General features: G+C 35.4%; 1 protein-coding gene across 1 annotated transcript in view; it reads right to left on the reverse strand.

The window, feature by feature from the left end:
* DGKH (diacylglycerol kinase, eta) overlaps positions 1 to 23589 on the reverse strand; it is a 103676-nt gene that overhangs the window by 46068 nt on the left and 34019 nt on the right. The window contains exons 4-11 of the mRNA XM_008569201.1: positions 22553 to 22659; positions 21805 to 21930; positions 18469 to 18571; positions 16711 to 16870; positions 13815 to 13923; positions 13541 to 13680; positions 9088 to 9172; positions 4830 to 4915 (exon numbers count right to left, since the gene is read on the reverse strand). Coding sequence (XP_008567423.1) covers positions 4830 to 4915; positions 9088 to 9172; positions 13541 to 13680; positions 13815 to 13923; positions 16711 to 16870; positions 18469 to 18571; positions 21805 to 21930; positions 22553 to 22659 — 916 coding nt within the window. The remainder of the gene's footprint in view (positions 1 to 4829; positions 4916 to 9087; positions 9173 to 13540; positions 13681 to 13814; positions 13924 to 16710; positions 16871 to 18468; positions 18572 to 21804; positions 21931 to 22552; positions 22660 to 23589) is intronic.

A 23589-nucleotide genomic window follows, 5' to 3' on the forward strand; every position in this document is an offset into this window, starting at 1 on the left:
GGGGCGCCGTCCGAGGGGGCGCGAGTGGGGAGCGCGGCGGCGCTCCCGCCGAGGGCTCGGATCCCACATACAGACCGGTTCCCGCTCACTGGCTGAGCGAGGTGCGGGCGCGACACCGAGGGTTGCGATCCCGTTGCCGGTCCCGGTCCGGTACAGGTGCGACACTGAGGGTTGCGATCCGTTGCCGGACACGAAAAAAGACAAAAAGGAAAAAAAAAATAGTATGATTTCAAAGTCACACCACCTGGGAACTTGCAGATTGGAGCAAAACAATTTTAAGATGTACTTACTATAGTAACACAAAAGACTTTCTCCAACTGTACAGTTTCCTACTTTAATACATAAAGACTTCTAGAAAACATGTGCAAAAACCAAATAAATGAAAGTGGAACATGGGTTTTCCCAGAAAGTTAAAAAAATTTTAAATCCCTAATTACATCTTTAATTAGTGTTAGATTTTGAGGATATATTCCCAACACTTTATTTCTTTAATTTTGTTCTTATCCTTCCAAGTTGAACACAGCCAACCATGTGCACCAAATATTCAGTAGATGCTAATGACAGTTCACATTTGACATGCTTGATGCTTTCCACCATGGCCTCAACTGTATTTATGAGATCTATACTTTTTAGCGCTACTGTAGTATTTGTGCCTGAATTTATCAGCTTTCTTCTTATTTTCTTTTAAATAAACACAAGTGACAATAAAATATGCAAACACTATATTAAGATAAATATGGCAATGGTGCCCAAACAGAATCAGAGATTGGCATACCTGAAAAATTCATTTTTTCATAAAATAGAAAAAGTCCCAGTTAGAAATCAAAGATGACTTAGAAATACCAATGCATAATATACAAAAATCCCTAACTATCTATGTGCTCTGAGGAAAGATTTTTAATAACCATATACCTCACTTCATCAATTAAATGAGGGGGTTGCCTGAATTACCTCGAAAGTAGATTCCAAATCTAAATTCTATGTTTTTATGACAATGGCTCCAATCTTACACTTTTCACCTGCCAGCTATCCCATTTTCTGGAAGTTTTGTATACAGAACAAATTGTACTTATTTTAAAAGTTGGGGGTGAGCAGAGTGGGCAAGTAAAAACCTAATTAACTCCTGCTGTTAATGCCAGTAAATTTTATAAACAACTGGCTAAATAAAAGTAGAGACATACATTTCAGGTAAAGACAGCTTATTTAATAACTTGTTTTTAATTTTTATTAATAAACAGTATCTATCATTACCATTTATTAGAGCTTGTGATTCTCAGAAGATAACACCTGCTACAATACCAAACTGACAAAATTCCAGCCAAAGTCAAAGAAATGATGTTTTAGGATAACCTACATTAACTACATTAGTTAACTTACATATTAGCTATGCTAATGAAATACAGCTTTCCATTAGCATTTCAACATTTAAAAAATAGTTGGAAACAGGCTACTGGGAATTATTATTGTATGAAATAAATATAAACATTCACAAGAGAGTTAAAACATTTTGCCTTAATACTGTGTTCAACAAATAAATGATATCAACAAATATTATTCAACAAATAAATGATATTAACAAAAGAAGGGAGTTCTTTATTTCATTCAGCTGGTGATTACAAGGGTGTGTGTATGAGTGTGTATGTAGCATTTTTTTTAATCGAGTTGCACCCTTGTGCTTTGGATACTTTACTGTATACTTGTTATGCCTCAATAAGAAACTTTTTTAAAAAGCAGGGGAAGCCATTACAGATTTTAAAGTCTTAAAGAGCCAATTAATGAACCTTGTTTGGATTTTGATTTGGACAAATCAACTGTTTGAAAAACAAAATAATTTCACAATAACTGGGGGAAATGGGATATGGATTGAGTAATAATGATGGTATTAGAGAATATTATTAAATTTATTATGTTTTTTAAAAAGTTTATGATCTAGCTATACATATATAGCAATAAATAAAACAATTTATAAGATTTGCATGGATACTGTAGCAAAATAAAATAGGTAGTAGATGGCAAAATGTTGAAAAATACTGAAGCTGAGCAACGGTTATGGGAGGAAATCATTATACCAGTCTTTGTACCTTAATGTATGTTTGAAAATGCCCAGAAAAGAGAAAATTAAAAATATATTGTATTACTGGTATAAAGTTATTACATACTGTCCTCTCATTTCTCTTTTGAAACTCTTTATGGCAAATCTCCTAGAATTATAATCAGAGGCTGTAAAGTCCAGGCTCCTGGGCAGGCCTGGAAGTACAGATAAGTGACAAAAGGGATCCAGTCTTGCAACAGAATCTGCTTAAAGGCAAGTGAGCTAGTTGGGGAGAAACTCAAAGCGAGGGCCAAGAGCAGAGCCTTAGAGAAGGAGCCAGACCAAGGTCAAAGGAATAATTTGAACTGTAATTGGGTAAAACATGAGGTGATGATATCATAATTTAATATAGCATTCTGTAGTTTATAAGCTCTCTATTTTATCACTCAGCTTAATTCTCCGAACAGTTCCGTGAGGGAGGAATAATAGGCATTCTTTCAATTTTTACAAAACAGACATAGATCACAAAGCTAGCAAACGGTTCAGTCTCAACTAGGACCCCAGATGGACTCCAACTTAGTCCAACACTGTGGCTTACACCAGTAGTTTTCAAACTGTTCTCCAGAAATACTCCAAAGATCCCACAAATGCTTGATTCAAATTACATTCAGAAATACAGAATATAATTTTTTTTTTTGTCTTTTTCCGTGTCTGGCAACGGATCGCAACCCTCAGTGTTGCCCCCGTACCGGACCGGGGACCGGCAACGGGATTGCAACCCTCGGTGTCGCTCCCGCGCCTCGCTCAGCCAGTGAGCGGGAACCGGTCTGCATGTGGGATCCGAACCCTTGGGCGGGAGCGCCGCCGCGCTTCCCAAGCGGCGCACTTATCCAGTGCGCCACCGGGCCGGCCCCAGAATATAATTTTTAAATGCTCAAATTATCATTAGAAACATTAAAGACATATATTAAGTTTTACTTCAGAATTCACTAGTTTTGTGTAAATGTTGGATTAAAGCAACTTTGGCTAATTTTCATTTAATTAAAGACAATTTCCTTACAATCATGTAACCAAAATAAAATACAGAAATAATTGGAAACTCCATCAAAATAAGACTACAACTGATATCTATAACTTTATCACTTAATTTTTCTCATAAATGACTTTAATAACTCAATCCTATACAATTTATAAACATCAACAAAACAAAGCTTGAGTTTTTTAAATATTGGGATTGTGTGTAAGATTTTCTTTGAAAAAAGGTTTCCACTGCTAAAAATGTTATACTACACAAGTATTAAGATTAAGAACAATAGTGACAGAAGAGTGGTTGTTTGCATCTGTCCAAATTTATAACATGAATTCCATTTAATTAAAAATATATAAAATATATAGGAGGCAGTGATCAAAACATCAGACACATGAAAGTCAATATAAAGGCTTTGCTATCATCCAAAATGTGGCCAGATAAAATATTTACTTAATTATACTAAACAAAGAATAATTATTTTTATAACTTGTTACACCATTCAAAAGCTTCCATTTCAACTTTCCATCTTTTCTAGCAATGTCCTCTGAAATGTCCTATAAAGACACAATTGATTCACAGGGTAGGGATAGCAAACTCAAATGTCTACGGGGTCGAGGAAGGTAATTACAGGTGTATGAATTAGGCCCGGGATGAGAAAGACGACAGGGAGTGCTGAGGCCCGGGACAAAGAGGAGATTTGTCCATTTCAGCATAAAGCAATAGAATTCATTTAAAAAATCAGCCAAACAAAACAAACATAAACCAAACAGCAGCACTGCCCAACAAAGAGAGACTGTAGCCCCCCTCTGCCTGGGCCAACCAGTGTTCTTCCCTTGCCCGAAGCCTTTGAACTTTTTTCCTATTGTTCAGTCCTATTTCCTATTCCTGGGAGTGGGTATGTCATTAAAAGCAATTGTTACTACATTTGTACTGGTGTCACAAGCAAATCTGTTTATAGTGATTTATTTTGTCTTTTCTCCACTTCATTGCAAATTAAGTACATAATATACTGAAATTTGCGTATTTTTTCCTTCACCACTTTTCCTTTCCCATTCCCTTTCATTCCTTCTTTTTCTCCCCTTTCTACAAAGTAGTAATATTTGCCTGCAAAGCCATAATCTTAAAGCATTCTTTTGCTTATCCATTGAAAATTTCAGTTGGTTTCACCTCTTTCCTCTGGTTGACTTTCCAGTTCTCACGACATCAGCATAGGATGCTTCAAAACTAAATTCTAAATTCCAGTCAGGCAACATTTGGGATAATAACATCAAGTTGCTTTGTCTCCATGTACAAAATCAACTTAACAAAATCTGATAACTTTGAATTAAAATATAATTATGCAATTTAAACACGCTGAGAAATGTCATTTTGAAATTTCTCATCATTATTTTCCTTTTACTGATGTGAACAGTTCCTAAATAGTGTTTATGGAAATAGGGAATTATTATGAAATGTGTTCTCCATATTATAATTAACCATAAATACTTCCTTAAATAGACGTTTAGGTTCATTAAACTCTACACACATTACTTTTTTGACAAAAATCTTCCAAATAAAGCATCATATAATATAACCTCTAAATACTGCAAATAAGATGCTAATGTGATTTTTAAAAATCAATTCAAATTTACTATATCTAATTCCATGAGCTACTTAAGAGATGCTTTTTAAAAAGAAAAATCACAAAGAAATGATGTAAATGTAGGAACCAGATTTCTCATCATTTTCACCATGTAACTATTTCATGACTTAAACTCCACAACTCACTGGGCAGATGATATGACCACTGCGTGTTCATCAGAATTGAGGATTTTTGTAAGATGATTTGCAACTGAGTCTTCATAAATTGTCATCTGAAAAAAGAAAAAAACCTACACTGTATTATTGTTGTTGGCATTTATACAACTTGGTTGTTACTGCTTCAGATATGGACCCATTCATGACATGTGAGACGGCATTGGCTATAACGAAATATGAGTCATTATGCAAAATAGAAAAATATTTCCCTTCTGTGAAAGGCTTTCAATTTCTGAAATCCTTTAATTTATACTCTTAGAAAAATCCATTAAACCCCGTTTTAAAAAATTAAAGAATGTTATCTACTTGAATATAAAAAGAATTCCTACAAATTAGCACAATAAAAGCCAGACAATCTAATAAAAAATGGGCAAAAGACTAGACATTTGAATATGAAAATATCCAAATGGTCCATAAATAGAAGAAAAGGTGTTCAGCCTCATCGGCCATCAGGCAAATGCAAACTAAAACTACAATGCAATGTGGTACCACTCTGTGTACACCTGACAGAAAGGCTAAAATGAAAACAACCACCAAAGGAAAATGCCAAGTCAACAAGGCCGTGGAACTACACAACTCTCATACACTGCCGGTGGTACAGCACGCTAGAAAACCTGGTACCACTCTGTGTACACCTGACAGAAAGGCTAAAATGAAAACAACCACCAAAGGAAAATACCAAGTCAACAAGGCCGTGGAACTACACAACTCTCATACACTGCCGGTGGTACAGCACGCTAGAAAACCATTTGTAGTATCTATTAAAGCTGAACATATGCATTAATACCACAGGACCCAGAAATTCACCTTCTACATATATACCCAAACAAAATGCAGACGTATGTTCATTAAAAGACATGTACTAGAATGTTCACAGCAGCATTCATTCAATAGAATGGATAACAAATTACAGTACAATTTGGGCAGTGAAATACAATAAGACAATGAGAATGAATGATAACTATACCACAATATAGATGAATGAATGACATGACAACTATACCACAATATAGATGAATCTAACAAACATGATGGTGAGTGAAAGGATCCAGACACAGAAGAGAGCATAAAAAACGATTATCTTTCATAAAGCAAAAAACAGACCAAACTAATCTATGCTGTTAGAAGTCAGGATAGTGGCTATTGGGGTGAAGGTGAGGGGTGGTGACTGAAAAGTGGCATGAGGGGGAATTATGGGGTATGTGAATGCTGTCCTGCATGTATATTATATTCTTTTAAAATGCTGAATATGCTGCCATACAATCACATAAATAAATATTTCTCTTAAATAATGAAGTAATCAAAATGCCAAGTGTCCTCTTCAATTTGACTCAAATTTTAACATCCTGTTGAAAGAACACATCTTCCTAATATGTAAACATGTGCACAATATTTAAATAGTGTTATATTCAGAGACTTCCATCAAATGTTTGCCTTCAATACATATTCCATGTCACACAGCTCAAAATTTTCCAGCATAAATGATCCACTCTATTCAAGCTGGCCTTCTATGCTCTTCTGCCTGACTCAGGTATATTTTCATTGCTTTTAACCAATCAGTATCAGATTACTCAAACTTAATTGAAGATTCAACTAATGTCCCTCTCCACAAAAAGCCTTCCTGACTAGCTGCTTCCCAAAGGAATCTCATTCGCAATTTACATTAAGTCCACCAGTGGCTAGTATGTTACTTTTTTAAATTTCTATCTTACTTCCCTCAAAGGCAGATCACATAAGGAAAAGCAATATTACACCAAAAAAAAAGGAGGGGAGGACAGGAACTCCAAAGTTACATACAATATTGTATTGTCCCACAAATCCACTTTTATTGATCTCCTGGCTTAAACACTAAAAACTGCATATTCACAGTTAAGGTCAGAAAAATGAAAACATGTCTTCTAAAAATACAAAAAAGGAAATGTTTTTCAAATATTAAGTTTATTTCTCTTTTCTGCAGTGTAGAAAATATTTTCAATGACTATTAATTCCATTAATTAATAAATTAATTAATCAAATGGCATTTGACTAGTGCTATTTGCAACTTACTTTTAAAAATCCAAGTGTTTGTCCATTAAAAATATTCAGACAAAAAATACAACCTCTTTCAGAGGACAATAAAATAACCTCCATGTCCAAGGATAAAATTATAGATGTCACCTATTATGTAGTCACTTAGCAGGGTCAGGAAGGTAAGTAATAATAAGAGTTAACATTTTTTATTGTGTATCAGACACTGTGATTAAACAGTTTGTATATATTTACCCCCTTTAATTGTCCTGTTTCACAGCCAAGGACCCTGAGGCTTAGGTGAGTTGAGTGATTTGTTTAAGATGCATAGCTAATGAAGAGCAGACAACCTAAGAAGGAAAGTTCAGCTTACTTTTATTGCAATTTTCAAGGTAAAGAGTCATACACAGTAAAGTGCATTCCTGGTGTCAGCCAGAGGGCTTGGTCAGGGCCATTCAGAGCATTCATTTAATCTGTAATCTTATTATGTAATCTTGTTATGAAAATAAGTTTAACAAAATAAAGTTTCATTCAAAACTCTTTTGCACTAAAAAAAGTGATTTCCTTCATATACTTAAAATTGTAACTCATATTTAGGGATTTTATATGTGATAAAGTAAATTACCTTTATTTTACATGCTAGGAAATAGATACTTCTGACATAGGTAGAAAAATGATTCCCCTTTTTGTCTTTTTGGAAAGAAAATAACTTTACAAAAATGCTGTTAAGAAAAAAGACTGGTGCAGGAGCTTTTTCCCCACAGTAACGGTGAAGAGGGTGGGAAATCCTATTACCCGTAGTCAAAGGTGGGGCCTTGAAGAGGTGATTAGATTGTAAGGACCAGGCCATAATGAATGGATTAATAATGGTGGTCATGGGCATGGTTCTGAGGGCTTTCAAAGGAGAAAGTACACATGAGAGTATCTCTCTCTCTCTCTCTCTCTTTGCTCGGTTATATTTACCATGTGATACCCTGAGTCACTGTAGTTACCACCAAGACAAAGCTCTCACTAGATGTGTACCCTGGACTTTGGATTTCCCAGCCTCCAAAACTGTAACAATAAATTTTGTTTTCTTTATAAATTACCCAGTTCCGGGTATTTTGTTATAAGCAACAGAAATGGACTAATACAACTGGTTTCTATAAAATATATATAGTCAGATAGAACAATATTACAACTAAATGCTGCTGGAAATAAAGTAGCAAATATATTAATCTTCAATAGTGATTATGTCTAGGTGGAAGAACTGTAAGTGATTTTTACTCTTCATATAATTTTGTATTTTCCTAATATTTTAGAAGCAGTTTTTGCTACTTTTATATCAGAAAAAGTTCTAAAACTACAATTAGCTTCTCTAAGGATCAGCCCCATGTTTCTAGTTATTATTCCTTGCCTTCATTTACAGAAGATCATAACTTTCTTAATGACAAAACAAAGATTTCAATTGTAAAATAAACAGATGAATTTTCCTAGAGGGAAAAATAAGCTCTCAGAGATCAAATGGTCTTAATGAGTCAGAGAATAATCTTTTGAAAAGTAAGGTTCTGTTTTAAATCTCCACAGCTTTGAGGTTTAATCAGAATGCTAAATCTTTAAAAACATCTAAAAACTATAGTCATCTGTGGTCTGTAGCAGGGACAGAATGAGGTGATCTGTCTTTCTGCCTTTGTTTTACCTATATCAACAGGCTTAACCCAGAGACCGGTCCTGCTGCCCCAGCAGAAAGAGAGAAACTATATAATTTGGAGATTGTGTTTGCAGATTGTTTACACGAGCTGGGCTAACACCTAATAATCAAATAGGTGCTCATGGCCAATGCAGAAGATGAGTAAAAGCTAACAGAAAACTGTCCTCAGCTGGCCTTCCCTGGCGCTCTGTTGGTAATGAGGAAACAGGCAGGTAGAATATCAGAGAGAACTGTGGGAACAGGAGACTAAGGGGACCTTGCCTCCTGGTGCTTTGCATACATTAGTTACATCATTTAATACTCATAACAGTAGCCTGTGTACCCAGTGTGGGTGGTCATAGAAGAACTCTGAGATCTTCAGAATTCTTTTATCTGGGGGAGAAGTCTAGAAGTAGTCAATGAGACCATACCCCTCAAAATAAAAATAAAATTAAGCAAACATGCTACCATATCTTATGAATAACTTTTCTCTTTTTTTCAAGATATCCACCCTTATTTCAAATGATAAACAGGTAAAGGGTTAATTCTTACATAAAATTCTTCAGATGCTTCTGGAGGTCCGGGAAGTAGAGAAGCCTTTGTTGGCAATTTAAGTTCATACGTCATTATACTCCACCTGAAGGGAGAAAACTCTTTGGTTTAAAATTTCTTTAAAATTTAATAAACTGACTGTTCCCATCGCATATGCATATATTCATTAACTAGGGTTATTTGTATCTTAAAACAACCAAAAAATGGGAAAAGAGATGGAATTTTGGTATTCTCATAAAATGCTGAATTCATAATTTATGATTTCTACGCCTTATCATATCATGATTAGTGACTTTCAAACATTTTAAGACCATGGCCCTCAGTAAGAAATATGCATATATAACAACACTTTCCTTTCTTCAGTAGGTGCAATGCATTCTGACTTTTCTAATCTTTTCTGTTCTATTTTTAAAATAATGCTCATTGCATTTTACTAACTAAATCACACGTTACTGAGTCAGAACCCATAGTTCTAAAACAATGTCCTAGACTATATGAATGCATACTACCTATGAAAAATAAACCATTCTCCACGTACTCTTGTTAAATAAGCTTATACAGGTACATAAATGAAATGAAAATTAGCTAAATACCACTCCTTAAATTAAGAAAGAATAAATGTAAGCATGGGATTAAGGGGAAATATTAGTAGAAGTAATACTTAATTGCAGCAAAATTATTTCAATTGAGTATTAGTATTAATTTCAAAGCAAGTATTGAATCATTTGGTGTTAGAGAAAAGCAATCAACTCAGGATAAGTCCAGTCTTTTATCTAAAATAATAATTTCCAAATTTGGGAAGAATAATTGGGTCAGGACATTATAGACTAAGAAGATTTGAAATGAAGATTTTATACAGAAACAAAGCATAATAAAAGAGTATTGTTAACATGTGAATTTTTAAGAAAAGCATAACACAGCTAAAGCCAGTGAGAGAACCTTGAGGAAAATCCCAAGATCAATATTTAAACAAAGCCTAGTGCTTTGGGTTGAATGTCCCCCCAAAACTTAATCTCCACTGTAACTGTTGAGGGTGGGAAATCCTATTATGGTAATTGAAAGGTGGGGCCCTCAAGAGGTGATTAGATTGTAGGACCATGACTAGTGAATGGATTAATAATGGTGGTCACAGGCGTGGTTCTGAGGGCTTTAAAGGAGAGTGCACGAGGAGCTATGGTTCCTTCTGCTCCACCATTTCACAGTGTGATACCCTGCCATCACTGAAGTCATCACCAAAGAAAGCCTTCACCAGATGTGTTCCCTGGACTTTGGACTTCCCAGACTCAGAAACTGTAAGCAATAAATTTTGTTTTCTTATAAATCACCCAGTTCCAAGTATTCTGTTATAAGCAATAGAAACAGACTGATACACCTAGTGTATCATACAGACTAATGAAAATAAGTCTTTGCATAAAAATCCAAATTCCCAGAAAAATCCCCCAAAGATGTATGTTATATGTTAGGATATACAAACTGAAAAGTTACTTATAACTACTACACAATTCTTGACATGAAAATACTATAAAGAAATTTATATTTGAGCACCAAAAGCCATTCATTCATTCATTCATCCATGCAACAGGTATATATTGAATGTTCCAAAGTAACAGGGTCTGGAAACACAAGGGTGAATAAGGCTTCCCTAATTGAAGCTTATATTCTAGTGCAGAAAACAGGCAATACAAGCAAACAAATGAAACAACTAAGCTTTGTAAATATCCAAATAGAGAAAACTGCAATGGAAACATAAAAGTCAAGTTCCTCATGGCTGGAAATACTGCTCTGGTCAAGAAACAGTTAAAGAAATGGGAAAGAAAGCCACCCAAATGTCTAGGTTCCTTGCACCTCCTCTGTGGTACATCCCCCTCGACTGGGAATGAATGGAGCTGAAGAAACAGGAGAAAGTGGTGGCAAGAGTCAGGAAGAGATGCATATTAGTACAAGTTAAGCAGAGTTAGAGGCCAGAGGCAGGGACCTGTCTGGGGCACACATGTATGAAAGGAGAGAGAGGGCAGCACTGAGGAAAGAACCTGAGAACCAGAGTCTAGATTCTGGTTGATAGTGCCAGTTCTACCTCTTATCAGCTACCTAATTTTGATAATGTCAAAACCTCTTGGGCCTTTTTACCAGTGTAATGGAGTTGACAATATTAGCTCTCTCTAGGAGCATAGTGATGATTAAATGAGATGATACGTAAAGTAAACCAACTAGAAGTGCCGGGTAGACAAATAATATTAGTTGTTCCAACTCCCATTGTCTCCACAAGTCTGTTTCCATGTTTATAGAATGGTCATAGTAATGCTTTTCTGACCACCCACAACGTTTGTTGTTTGAGGATCAAATAAATTAATACATAGGAAAAGCTTATATAATTTGTAATATTAAACAGTAGTGTTTTTTTCACCTGTTCTTTACAAATAGTAAACTAGTAAAGAAAACACAGAAGCAAAATATCCTTATGTTTCTAATAACAGCCCTAGGTTTTTAAATCTCCTTTGATTTTTTTTTCCCTGTGTTTTTTTGCAGGCCAATCATTATCAAGGAATTTCACCATGGGGGGTGCTGTTTCTCAGATAACCATGGAAAGAAGTGAATTTCTGTAACACACAAGTGAAAAAGCACACAACCAGGAAATGCTGCTAGGCACTTCAAAGGATGCAGTAGGAGGGGTCTTTAAATTTGCAACAAAGGAAGCTTCTAAAATACTCCCTGTTGTTTGGGTAAGCACAGAATTGGACAGCTTCTGGGCTCTTTTACAATTAACGGTGATTTTCTTGTTTCTTTCCAATCTTTTTTCCCCAGCTTTATTAAGGTATAATTGACAAATAAAAATTGTATATACTTAAGGTGTACAACTTGATGTTTTGATATACATATACATCAAGGTTTTTGTGTAGGTGAATTGATTGTTCACTTTTTATTTGATTAGTGTATTTTACTTTCAAAATGTTTCTCATCAAATATAAGTTACTTAAATCTCTATGGAAACTAAAACATAGAAATAAAATGTTACACATAATAAACCACCACATTTAAACTCAGCATTTTTTTCTGTGTTAAGTACCAAAATTAGGATGAATATTTTAATACACTAAACACTTGAGGGCAATATAGTATAATATCACATAGAAAGAATGCACAATATTATTAAATTATTTGCATGTCTAAGCATGTTTTATGTTCATGAAGGATTATAACTGCAACAGTGATTTTCCCTTTTTTTTTTTTTTAACTCCAGCTTCTTTTAAAGATTGGAGACTGACTCCAGCTCCATACTAGATTATAAAACTCTATGCACCCAAACTAATGGAATGTCCCTCTCACGCCACTTTTGATCAATGCACACAAATGCTTTACTGCCCAGCTCTCTTCTTAAGCATTCTGTCAGCAAAAGAATTAACCTTTACAATGTTACCATAAGGCAGGCAAGGTTACAATTAATTAAGTTATAGCTCATCTTCGAATAATTACATTTTAGATTGGTGGCTCTCTGATGAGACTTTGTTATTTTCGGGAAGAGTTCCACAGATGGCTAATCCTATCAAAGTTGTTTTGATTCATGCTAGCTCAAGTTTATAATGATATTTTGACATTTGTCATCTTCTTATGGGGAAGAGAGATATTACCGCCTACTGAGTCCTGTTGTTCTCTAGACACAAATTCTAAACACCTCTCCATAATACTCAGGGTCCACACATTGGAATTTCTTTCTCAAACATAGGGCATTCAGAGAGAAAGCAGTTAAGAGATGTGATCAAGGTACAATAGTTCCTTCGTATGAAGCTATGCTGTACTTGCTAATACTTGTACTTCCCTGTGCCTGGGAAAGGATTATTTATCTTTTAAAATATTTAGTTCTTTGTTTGGTCAATTCATTCTTAATATGTATGATTAAGAAGAGATATTCTAGCAAATCTGAAGTTTATATGTCTTTCTTAGCTTTTGTCAAACCACAAGATGAGAGACCCTACTGTTATAGTAACCAAAATCCCCCTACAAAATTAACTATTTTAACTTTCCAACCTGAATAGTACTTAAAAGTAATTAGTATTAATATATCATCTATGATTAAAATAATGGGTTCATGGGCCAAGCCCGTGGCGCACTCGGGAGAGTGCGGCGCTGGGAGCGCAGTAGCACTCCCGCCACAGATTCAGATCCTATATAGGGATGACCGGTGCGCTCACAGTGCTCACTGGCTGAGCACGGTGCGGCCAGTCTCAAAAAGGACAAAAAATAATAATAATAATTGATTCATTAGACTAGTTTTTTCAGTTTTTTTTACAATTCATTCATTCACTCAAAAAACATCTTTATTGAGTGTCTACCCTGCTGTCCATCTCAGGGATGAAACAGTGGAAAAGATCATTTTATAGTTGGTAAAATTTAAGTTATCAAAAAATGATTCAGTATGCCATTTGCAATCCAGCTTTAGAAGAGAATTCACTTTTACCTGTCCAACATTTTGGTGCTGGCTCGTTCCAGCTTCTCTAGTATCTGAGGAAGTTGGGTGTCATCGTCATATGAACCTCCCCAGCCAAGAACCCGAGCAAGGTCATTTCCTGTCCCCAAAGGCAATACTCCCAGCTGACACTAAAAGAGATCACAATACACAGACTGAAACTTTCAGACAAGTTGGGAAATAGGAACTATAACATTTCTGCAATTCTCTGGTAAATGCTAATATGCATTCATGTTAACTAGCAATAAAAAGAATTAGCACTTGCCTGTTTATTCAAGTTGAGCTTATCAATTTCTGACAAAACCCAACCTACACTTCCATCTCCTCCACAAACAAGAATCCGGAAATTGTCAAACTTCTGAAATAATCTTAAACTGAAAGTAAAAAGTATTTTATTTTAGTATAAATAAATAAAAATCACTTTTCCCAATTTTTTGTTATTCAGTATTTACTGGTACTCATTTTCAGATTAAATACAAGAACTCCTACTTACATATTAATTATACTATAAAAATAAATTTGAGTGCAATTTTTAATTCAAGAAGACTTCTGAATCATAAAAAGGAAAAGGAATTACAAGAAAGGGAGATAAAATTAGGAGGAAAGGGGAGTGAGTACTGAGAAGACAAAAAAAGCAGAAACAAAGAAAGGGAACTAAAGGTAAAGTAACAGATATGGTGAAAGTAGTGGTTTTTCTCTTTCCATTACAAGGATATGTTATTTCCCTAAAAATTACAAACCAGGGGTGGGGAACCTGGGGCTCTGATGCTAATGAGGGGAACTGAGACAGTTCCTAAAGAAACCTGCACACCTTGCCCATGCATGGCTTTTAGTACTCTCAACCTGCTTTTTCCTCCTCCTCGTCTGCTATTCTCAGTCCAATCCTTTTACATCTATCTTCCTTCATCTCAACTTTTGACATATGCCATCTCCTGCATGTACCTCTGTATACCTCACATATTGTGGAAAATCTGAAAAACCATATTATATGGACAATCTCAAGAAGTTTCACAAATACAGCTTTCCTTAGAGAATGTCCTCCCTGGATGAATCAACAGGTCGTGTGGTAGGTACTTACATGGGATTTTTGAAAACTGCAATGCACTTTTCAGCTGCAAAAGCTTACAGCTGGCATGGGAAGCCTAAAAAAAATTTAACATCTAAGAGTACAAACACATCATGAGGCTTTCTTTCTGGGAAAGGGGCAGAGAAGGAAAATTAGGTATCACTGTGCTTCTCATTTTCATAATGGTTAGCAGCACAATCCAGCACTGGAAGTAAGTCAGGGAAGAAGGCTTGGGGAGCTTGATGCGAGCTGTTACTTGCTTTACATTCAATCACATTCCTTGTCTGTCTTGCTTGCTTGACATTGCATGAGGCAGAGAGTGTATAATGCTTTCTGACAACATGGGAAGAAAACTGAGGGACAGGCACATTCATCCGGAGAATACATTTTTTTTTTTAAGAACAGCCAGCAGGCTCTACCTTTTACTGTAAGAGATGTTATTACTTTTAAAATGTTGTAACTGTTTTAAAAAATCTGTAAACCCCCCCCCCAAAAAAAAACACAAAAAACAAATAGAGATCCTTGGAATCTTAGAGAATGAATGGGAAAAAAAGATCAAGAATATAAGATAATGTAACTATGAAGGATTATAAAATAGACGTGTTAGAAAGGAAAACAAGGGCCGGCCCAGTGGCGCACTGCTACAGTGCGCCGCTTGGGGGTGCGGCGGTGCTCCCGCCAAGGGTTCGGATCCCACATACAGACGGGTTCCCGCTCACTGGCTGAGCGAGGTGCGGGTGCGACACTGAGGGTTGCGATCCGTTGCCGGACACGAAAAAAGACAAAAAGGAAAAAAAAAAAAAGAAAGGGAAACAAAATTACTCAAGAATGGAAGAGACAGAAGGCAAAAAGGGAGGCTAGATGAGAAAAGTCTAGGACCCAAATAGAGGAAAGGAAGGGATGTGAAAGTAGATAAGGAAGAAGTTGGGTATAAATGAAGAAAACAACAGCCACTTGACAAGGAGGGCCTGAGACTTAGCAAGAAAAAGGCAATGGGAACAGGGACAAAAGTGAAAAGAGGCACAAAGAGAGACAGAAGAGAGAAATAGAGAAGACAGAGGAAGTGTCAAATTATAAAACACAAAATGTCTTTTCTGGGCCGAGCCTGTGGCGCGCTCGGGAGAGTGCGGTGCTGGGAGCACAGCAGCGCTCCCGCCACGGGTTCGGATCCTATATAGGGATGACCGGTGCGCTCACTGGCTGAGCGCGGTGCGGCCGGTCTCAAAAAGGATAAAAAAAGCCTATATAGGGATGACCAGTGCGCTCACTGGCTGAGCGCGGTGCGGCCGGTCTCAAAAAGGATAAAAAAAGAAAAAAAAAAATGTCTTTTCTGGCACTGGTATCTAAAACCCCCATTTCTACTTCTGTGTTCATGCTTTGAGGTAACAGGCGAACCCAAGAGAAAAGCTGAGTTGGCATAAGCAAATCACAGAGATTGAAGCCCCCAGTTCAAAAGACACACTATCACCTCTTAAGAAAAAGCAGATACACACACTAAAAAATATATTAAAAGTGCCTCAAGGCATATTTTCCCTCAATGAAAATACTATTTAGTTATTTTTTTTGTTCAGATTTTAAGTTATATGACATTCCAGAAAGCTGAAAAGAACAATCAACAAAAGTATTTGTTTTTTTAATGTGAACTGAGTCTAAAATCCATGAAGAACTGTCCTTAAGATCCATGATAGAACCTGTATTTTGGTTAAATAATTGATTATTCATTTTACATATAAATCAATATTAGCCTTCCATGCAAATCATTTTCTAATATTATTTTGTATTTCTATATTTATGCAAGTTGATCTCTCTTGGAGCTAAATGAACTGTTAGTATTGTTTGATGTAGGATATATCCTAAGACATCTGCTAAACAGATTTTGGAATTTGGAAATTTCAATATAAATTTTGGAATTTATATAAGGAAATTTTATAACTATCAAAAAGGCTGTGTTAAAACTATTACAGCTTTATAAAAGGGAGGATTGAGAAGATCCTAGAGATGTCTAGAGAAATCCATAATTTTCATAAGCTGAGAAGCCAGATGCATTTCATGCCTAGTGCTACATTTCATTCAAGTAAGATTTATCAATAATTACCCTAAATGCGGACCTCCATTCATTAAATCAAACACCTGAGCTGGATTAAGCAACTGTTTAAAACGACGAAGGAACTTTACTCCCTGATTATCTCCACTCTTAGAATTGACAAAAACCAACAAAGGACTAACACAGAATGAAAATGTTGCTCTACAGAAACCTGTAAAAAAAAAAAACAAAACAGCACAAAATCAATATGTACATCTTTCTCTTTTAAATTTTTAACAAACATTCAGAGAAAAGAAGAAATTCATAAAAATAAAGAACCTTGTTTATTACTGGAATATTAAGTTATAATTTAGCTCCCAAAATGAAGATAGGTTTACTGTTTACATACTAAGAATGTACAACTTATCTTTTAAAAATATGCTCTACAATGAAAAAATCATACCAAAGAGAGTAAAAGTATTAATCACATAATTTGAGATATACCACCTGCCTTAAACATACTTAAGTACAAGAAAAACTAATCACAGTCTATACATTCACATTTGTGAAAGATATGTTCACATTCAGTATTTTAAAATATTTTAACTGCTCCTTGCTGGTGCTAGAGAAATATTTTAAAATTTATAATAAACAAAAGAACCTTGATATATCAGGGCTTTGTGGGGGGTGGTGCTCAGGCAGGACTGTTCATAGCACAGGTTAAAAAACACAAATTTTGAGGTTTATATTATTATATCTAAGATATCAATTGGCATAATTTATATAAAAAGTTTGAAAAGCATAAAGTACCATATCAATGCAAGATATTAATTAATGACAGTATATGGTAAGCCTTTTGTAATATGGTTTGCTCAGAAGGAAGTTATTAATATGCTTTCTCAAAACCAGGGTTGCAAAGAGGTTCCTCAGAACTTATAAGTAACTTGTTAGATTTTGGAAAAAGTTAATGCATTTATAGGAATGTAAATTCCTACAATGAAATTATAGGAAAACAGATTTTAATAACAGCCATGCTTTTTTTTTTCTTTTTTTTAAGAAATTAAATTTCTTTCTTTTTTATTTTTTAGATAATTTACTATAAATACATTTGGGGTACCATGTTGCTTTGCAATAATTGTGTACAATGTGTGATGGTTAGATCAGGATAGTTAGCTTATTCATCATTACAATACACAATCATACTTTGTGTCTGTTGACCAATTCCTCATTAGCCCCCCTCTCTCCACCCCCCCTTTTCCACCTCTAGTTTTCTAAAAGTTCAATGTATTACTGTTTTGGAAAAAATTGGAAAACAAAAAAACAGCCATGCTAATGGGCAGTTTCAATTATGGAGGGGAAAAAAAGCTCAATTGGTTAGAGCATAATGCTATAACGCCAAGGTCAAGGGTTCAGATCCCTGTATTGGCCAGCTGTCCCCCACCCCCCCAAAATTAAATGAATAAAAATTAACCTTTTCATACTGGCTTTCAGTACAGAATAATGATCTTATTTTATTTACTGAAACATAAAATCTAAAAGTCTTACACAGTAATTTCACCACTGTACTAACAATTATGTTAAAACTTTCATTTAAAATGTTCTTTTAAAAGTTAAATATTAAGTTTAACCACTGTACTAACAATTATGTTAAAACTTTCATTTAAAATGTTCTTTTAAAAGTTAAATATACTATTCAGCAATTAAAATGTAATTATTATATAAAAACTGACCAGAATAACAAGTTACAGCTTTAAATATTTTAAGAAAATAAACATACATATCAACATTAAAGGTACCAGAAATATACATACTTACACTCCTAGTACATACCATCAGAATCAGTGCTGTTAAGTGCAATTGGAGGTATGATAGATACTTTACACTGACCAAGTGGACATATAGGATGGTATAAATCTTTGCAGGCAGTGTGTACCTAATAACAAACAAATAAACCTTCAAGAATCATAAAACAAATTAATGTTTTGCTATGTTATAAATTACATCTAAGGAATTGATAATTTAGCATCAACTACATCACAAAAAGATCAATAATTCATAAATTACTTTAATGGCACAATATTTACACTTTTAAGAAACTAAGCATTTCAGGGATGGAAATTTGATTTTGGTCTATGCAGTCTATTTTTGTGATTGTCTCAAGCAAGTAGTATATAATCAATGGATGCCTGGTGAAGGCAAGGAGAGAGGAAGAGAAGAGAGAGGGCACAGATGAAGGGAAGGAAAGAGAAAGGAAGGGAGAAAGAAAGTAGGGAAGCTAACCAGTATGTCAATGTCACTGTCCATAAAATAAACTGATGACATCTACCTCACAAAAATTCTTATAGAATTTAATGAAACTAAAAATAAAATCTGTAATGTGCCTGCTCTTTCTGCAGTGATCCTATAATTTTCTATTCACATTTATTTTACAACATTTTCATAGTATTATAGTTACAAGTCCATCCATGCCTATATCCTTAGTTAGACTGCTGTTCTGTAAGTAAAAGAAAAGTGATGCACATCATAGCCACTCAGTAAATGTGTTTTGGAAAAAACTGAGAAAGTTTCAAAGTCACTCAAAATACTACTAACAACAAAAGCAGAGATTACTCATTAATTAGAACACTGGCAATTTAGAATACTTTGTGTATTTGGCTAGACAGCATTTTAAATGTTTTAATTAGTAAAAGCAGACATTTCATAAAGCACTTATTTAATATGGCTTTATTTCATTAGCTTTTCTAGAAAACTTGCATACTAATTAAACTTGAATTTATCAAAACTTTTGGAGAGAATAACTGAAATTGAACAGTGATCCTTATTCTGCAGATGACCTGTTTTTGGACAGTTTCCTATTATGATTTACAATAATTAACAATCCAAATGCATTTTAGAAAAACTTGCATGAACAGTTTTAAAAGTTATTTAAAAAATGTATGAGAATTATGGAGCAAACCAGAAAGACTTACAATAATGCTAAATAAAAATACAGGGCTCGCCAGTTAGCTCAATTGGTTAGAGCACAGCCTTATAACACCAAGGTCACGGGTTTGGATCCCCATATGGGCCAGCCACCAGAAAAATAAAAAAGCAAAGTAAAAGACAAAATTGTTTCTTCATATCTTCACTATTTTTACAGAAGAGGTAAAACTGCAACCAGAGACTGGACAACAACTGGAAAAACTGAGCTGGCCCATTAGCGTGTGGCACTATGGGCTTTTTATTTGTTTTGTTTTGTTTTCTTTTTTACCAGCTGACTATATTTCAGGCACTAGATAGCCTGCTGCTTAAAGGCAAAATAATATGAAAACAGATCAATGATAGCACATAGGAAGTGCAAGCATGTCTAACTTACACAGGGCAGGGCAGGAATGATGTCACAACTAAGAGGAGGTTTGAGTTTACCAGGGAAAAAGGGGACAAGGCATTCCAGAATGCCCTCTTGTAACACCTGTAATAATACTGCTACTCTATTTGCGAATTTTTTTTTAAGTTGGGGATGAGTACAACGAGCAAGTAAAAAACCTAATTAACTCCTACTGTTAAAGTTAGTAGAGTTTAAAAACTACTGACAGTAAAAGCAGACATATATATTGCAGATAAAGACAACTTATATGAATCTTTTCTAAAATAATTCATCACACACAATATGTCTTTCTAAAAAGTTAAAAATAAACAGCTAAAGCTCTAGAAGTAGATAAATAGACTTTAATAAATGTACAGACTAATAAAAATAGCAGGAAATGCTATCAGTGCTTGCCCCCCCCCCCAAATGAAACCTTAGGTAGGATGATGATTTAAAATTTTATTTATGGGTAGCACTACTTTAAAACAAGGAATGGCGTAAGAGAGTTTTAGTGGTTAGGACAGCACTAAGATTCCAAAGAGAGACACCTATTACAGTCTATATTACAGTATATATTACAATTAATAGACTATATTAAATGGGATAAGAGAAACAAAAAGTAACACCCCTATGGCTAATAAAAGGCAAGTGATGAAGAATAACCAAAGCATGAAGACAAAGAGAAACATGTATAATTTAAAAATTAAAAGGAAACACAGTGTACCCATCAGGCCTCACTAAAATATTGTAGGACTTATTTTCTTCAGTGGCCTATGGAGTCAATCTCATGATTAGGAAATCAACACATTATACTCACACCTCTTATATTTGCTGATCTATACCATATTTACCAAAAGCAAAGTTTTTTGCACATTTTTTTTATTTGGGACTAGCTGACAAATTTGGGCCAGCAACTTTAAAACACTTTAAGACTCAAAACACCACCAAGCAAATTAGCCCCATACAAGGCAATCACCGCCATCAAAGGACAGCATCACCCAGTGTTCAGATGAGCACTCACAGCTACAGCCTCCTGGTCCTGCGGTCCTCCAGCCACACTCCTTGTCTGCATGGCCCCCTTCCTACTCTGACTGCCCTCACATGGTCCAGAGGCCAGTTCTCACTGTCCGGCATAAATGAGACCTGCCCTGCGGCCAGCTCCACATTACGCTGTGTGTGCTTTCTACCCTTTCTTGCACATGCAAAAACGTTTTAAAATATTTATTTATTCATACGTTATAAACTTACATAATTTAAATTACATCAGTGCATGACCTATCAACCTCAATGTTCTGTCAGAGAACATACACGGGGTGGCAGCAAAATCATATTTTGCATGTAAACCAAAATTTGGTGGCACACAGAGAAGAGCTTTCTGTGTGCGACAGACGATAAAACAGGCCTGAAAATAGCAAAACCACTAAGTGAAGCTAAAGCAAAATGAAAAACATTAAAACTGTGGGAAAGAGATCCTGAGACATAGACAATATATGAATGAGAGTATTACAAAAAGGGCATTGGAAAAAGTGACTAAACTGGAAGTAATACAGTTTAAAGCAAAATGAAAAACATTAAAACTGTGGGAAAGAGATCCTGAGACATAGACAATATATGAACGAGAGTATTACAAAAAGGGCATTGGAAAAAGTGACTAAACTGGAAGTAATACAGTTTTAAAAAAGAAGAATGTCACAATGGGGTATGTGTGCTACCAGGCTCTGGTCTGTTGTAAATTCTTTGTTTTGCCTCTAAACCATATAACTGACAAAGTTAGAGAGAGATGCTAATTAAAAAGGATGAAACAATTCCAAAACCCTCACCATCGTTTTACACCAAAGGCATTTCCAATCTTGCAGACGGAGAACACTGCCACAGGTCTTGTCGCAGACAGCACACTTGGCACTCACAGGCAAGTTGCCCTCGAGCCACTGGTGAGGCATAGCGACCTGGGGAGCAGGAAGAGAGCGGGGAGGACACCATTCTTACCTGCAGGAAGACACTGAATGCCTTCTTACTCTATGGAATCCATAATGTGTACCATCTGTGACATTCACTCATTTAGCCACATTTACTGAGCGTCTGTTATGCCTGAACACTATAGGCTACAAAGACAAGACAAAAGCCCTGCCCTTGGGACTCACGTGGAAGTCTAGCTGAGGAGAAAGGCATGTGAAGGGATCGTGATTAAGTGATCCTAGGTGCTGTTATAGACTCGTAAGCAAGGTGAAATGCAGGCAAGTTGTGAAGGTTGGGGCTAAGTTGAGAGGATGTCCCAAAGTCTGAAGAGTGAAAGTCTGAGCTAAACTCTAAATAGCTCAGAGCTTTTCAGATAAGGGTCTGCAACACCAGCTCAGCACAACAGCCACTCCCAAGCCCTATTCACAACAGATTTTTCTCAAAATCTAGAGCTGAAGAAAGCTATGAAGGATTAGATTAAAAATAAAAATTCATAATTAATGAAAACCTTCCATTTAATCCTAATAATGATCACTCCCACTTAATCTCTATCATTTGGCAGAAGATAAGAAAGGAGGTACAGGCAGAGATTGCAGACAGACAGACACTTACTCCGTCTTCATCCTCTATGATGTCCTTCCCGATGGAGGCCAGGGTGGTCCATTTGCAGTTATTTGTTGCCCTCACTGCACATCTTTTGTGAGCCTTGAATTTACACACTGCAAAAAAAGGCAACCATTTCTAAGTGAATAAGTACTTTTGGACCAATGATGAAAGGAAATCACGGCCTGAAATTTTAAAAGGGAGGGAGACGGCAGAAGGAAAACAAATATTAAAGAAAGTTTATATTACTCTCCAACAATAGGAAAGGTCTTCTAAAAAACAAATGGCTATGTATTTATGAAGCACTTTTATCAAGCTGTAGATAGATTGCTACTTAGAAGAAAGGAACTAAATACAAAAGAATTCGCTCTTAAGGAGAAGGGAGATGACACACACACACACACACACACACACACACACACACGGAAGCAAATAAAACTCAGTAACAAGGGTGCTCGTGACAGCCTATTTCTTAATTTGGTTGCTGATTACATAAACGTGTTTAATTTGTGAAAATTGACTTTTGATTGATACTTGCAAAACTCAGTAACAAGGGTGCTCGTGACAGCCTATTTCTTAATTTGGTTGCTGATTACATAAATGTGTTTAATTTGTGAAAATTGACTTTTGATTGATACTTGCATTTTTTCTATGTGTATAAAATATTTATAATAAGAAGTTTGAAAACGTCAGTAAGATAAAGATACTTCAGAATAGTTTTAAAGTGCAAGTAAATCAAGAAAATATCCAGCACCATGGGAAATAAATTGAAGAGGGTCACAAAGATAGCACTGTCTTTTAAAAGTATTGTGCTGGGATGACTATATTAGAAATGTAGAAGGGAAAATTGATGAAGTAAAGTTTCCTATACAGGCTTCACTAATTCTTCCCAGCCATATTATCATAAAGGAACTTATCAGAGAGAAATAAGAGGAAATGACTAGGAAAAAACCAGTACATATATGGAAAAACAAGTAAACCACAGGTGATTTTTTTTTTTTTCCTTTTTGTCGTGACCGGCAACGGATCGCAACCCTCAGTGTCAC

This window comes from Galeopterus variegatus, unplaced genomic scaffold (genome assembly GCF_000696425.1).
Source record: "Galeopterus variegatus unplaced genomic scaffold, G_variegatus-3.0.2 Scaffold476, whole genome shotgun sequence".
NCBI classification, from domain to species: Eukaryota; Metazoa; Chordata; class Mammalia; order Dermoptera; family Cynocephalidae; genus Galeopterus; species Galeopterus variegatus.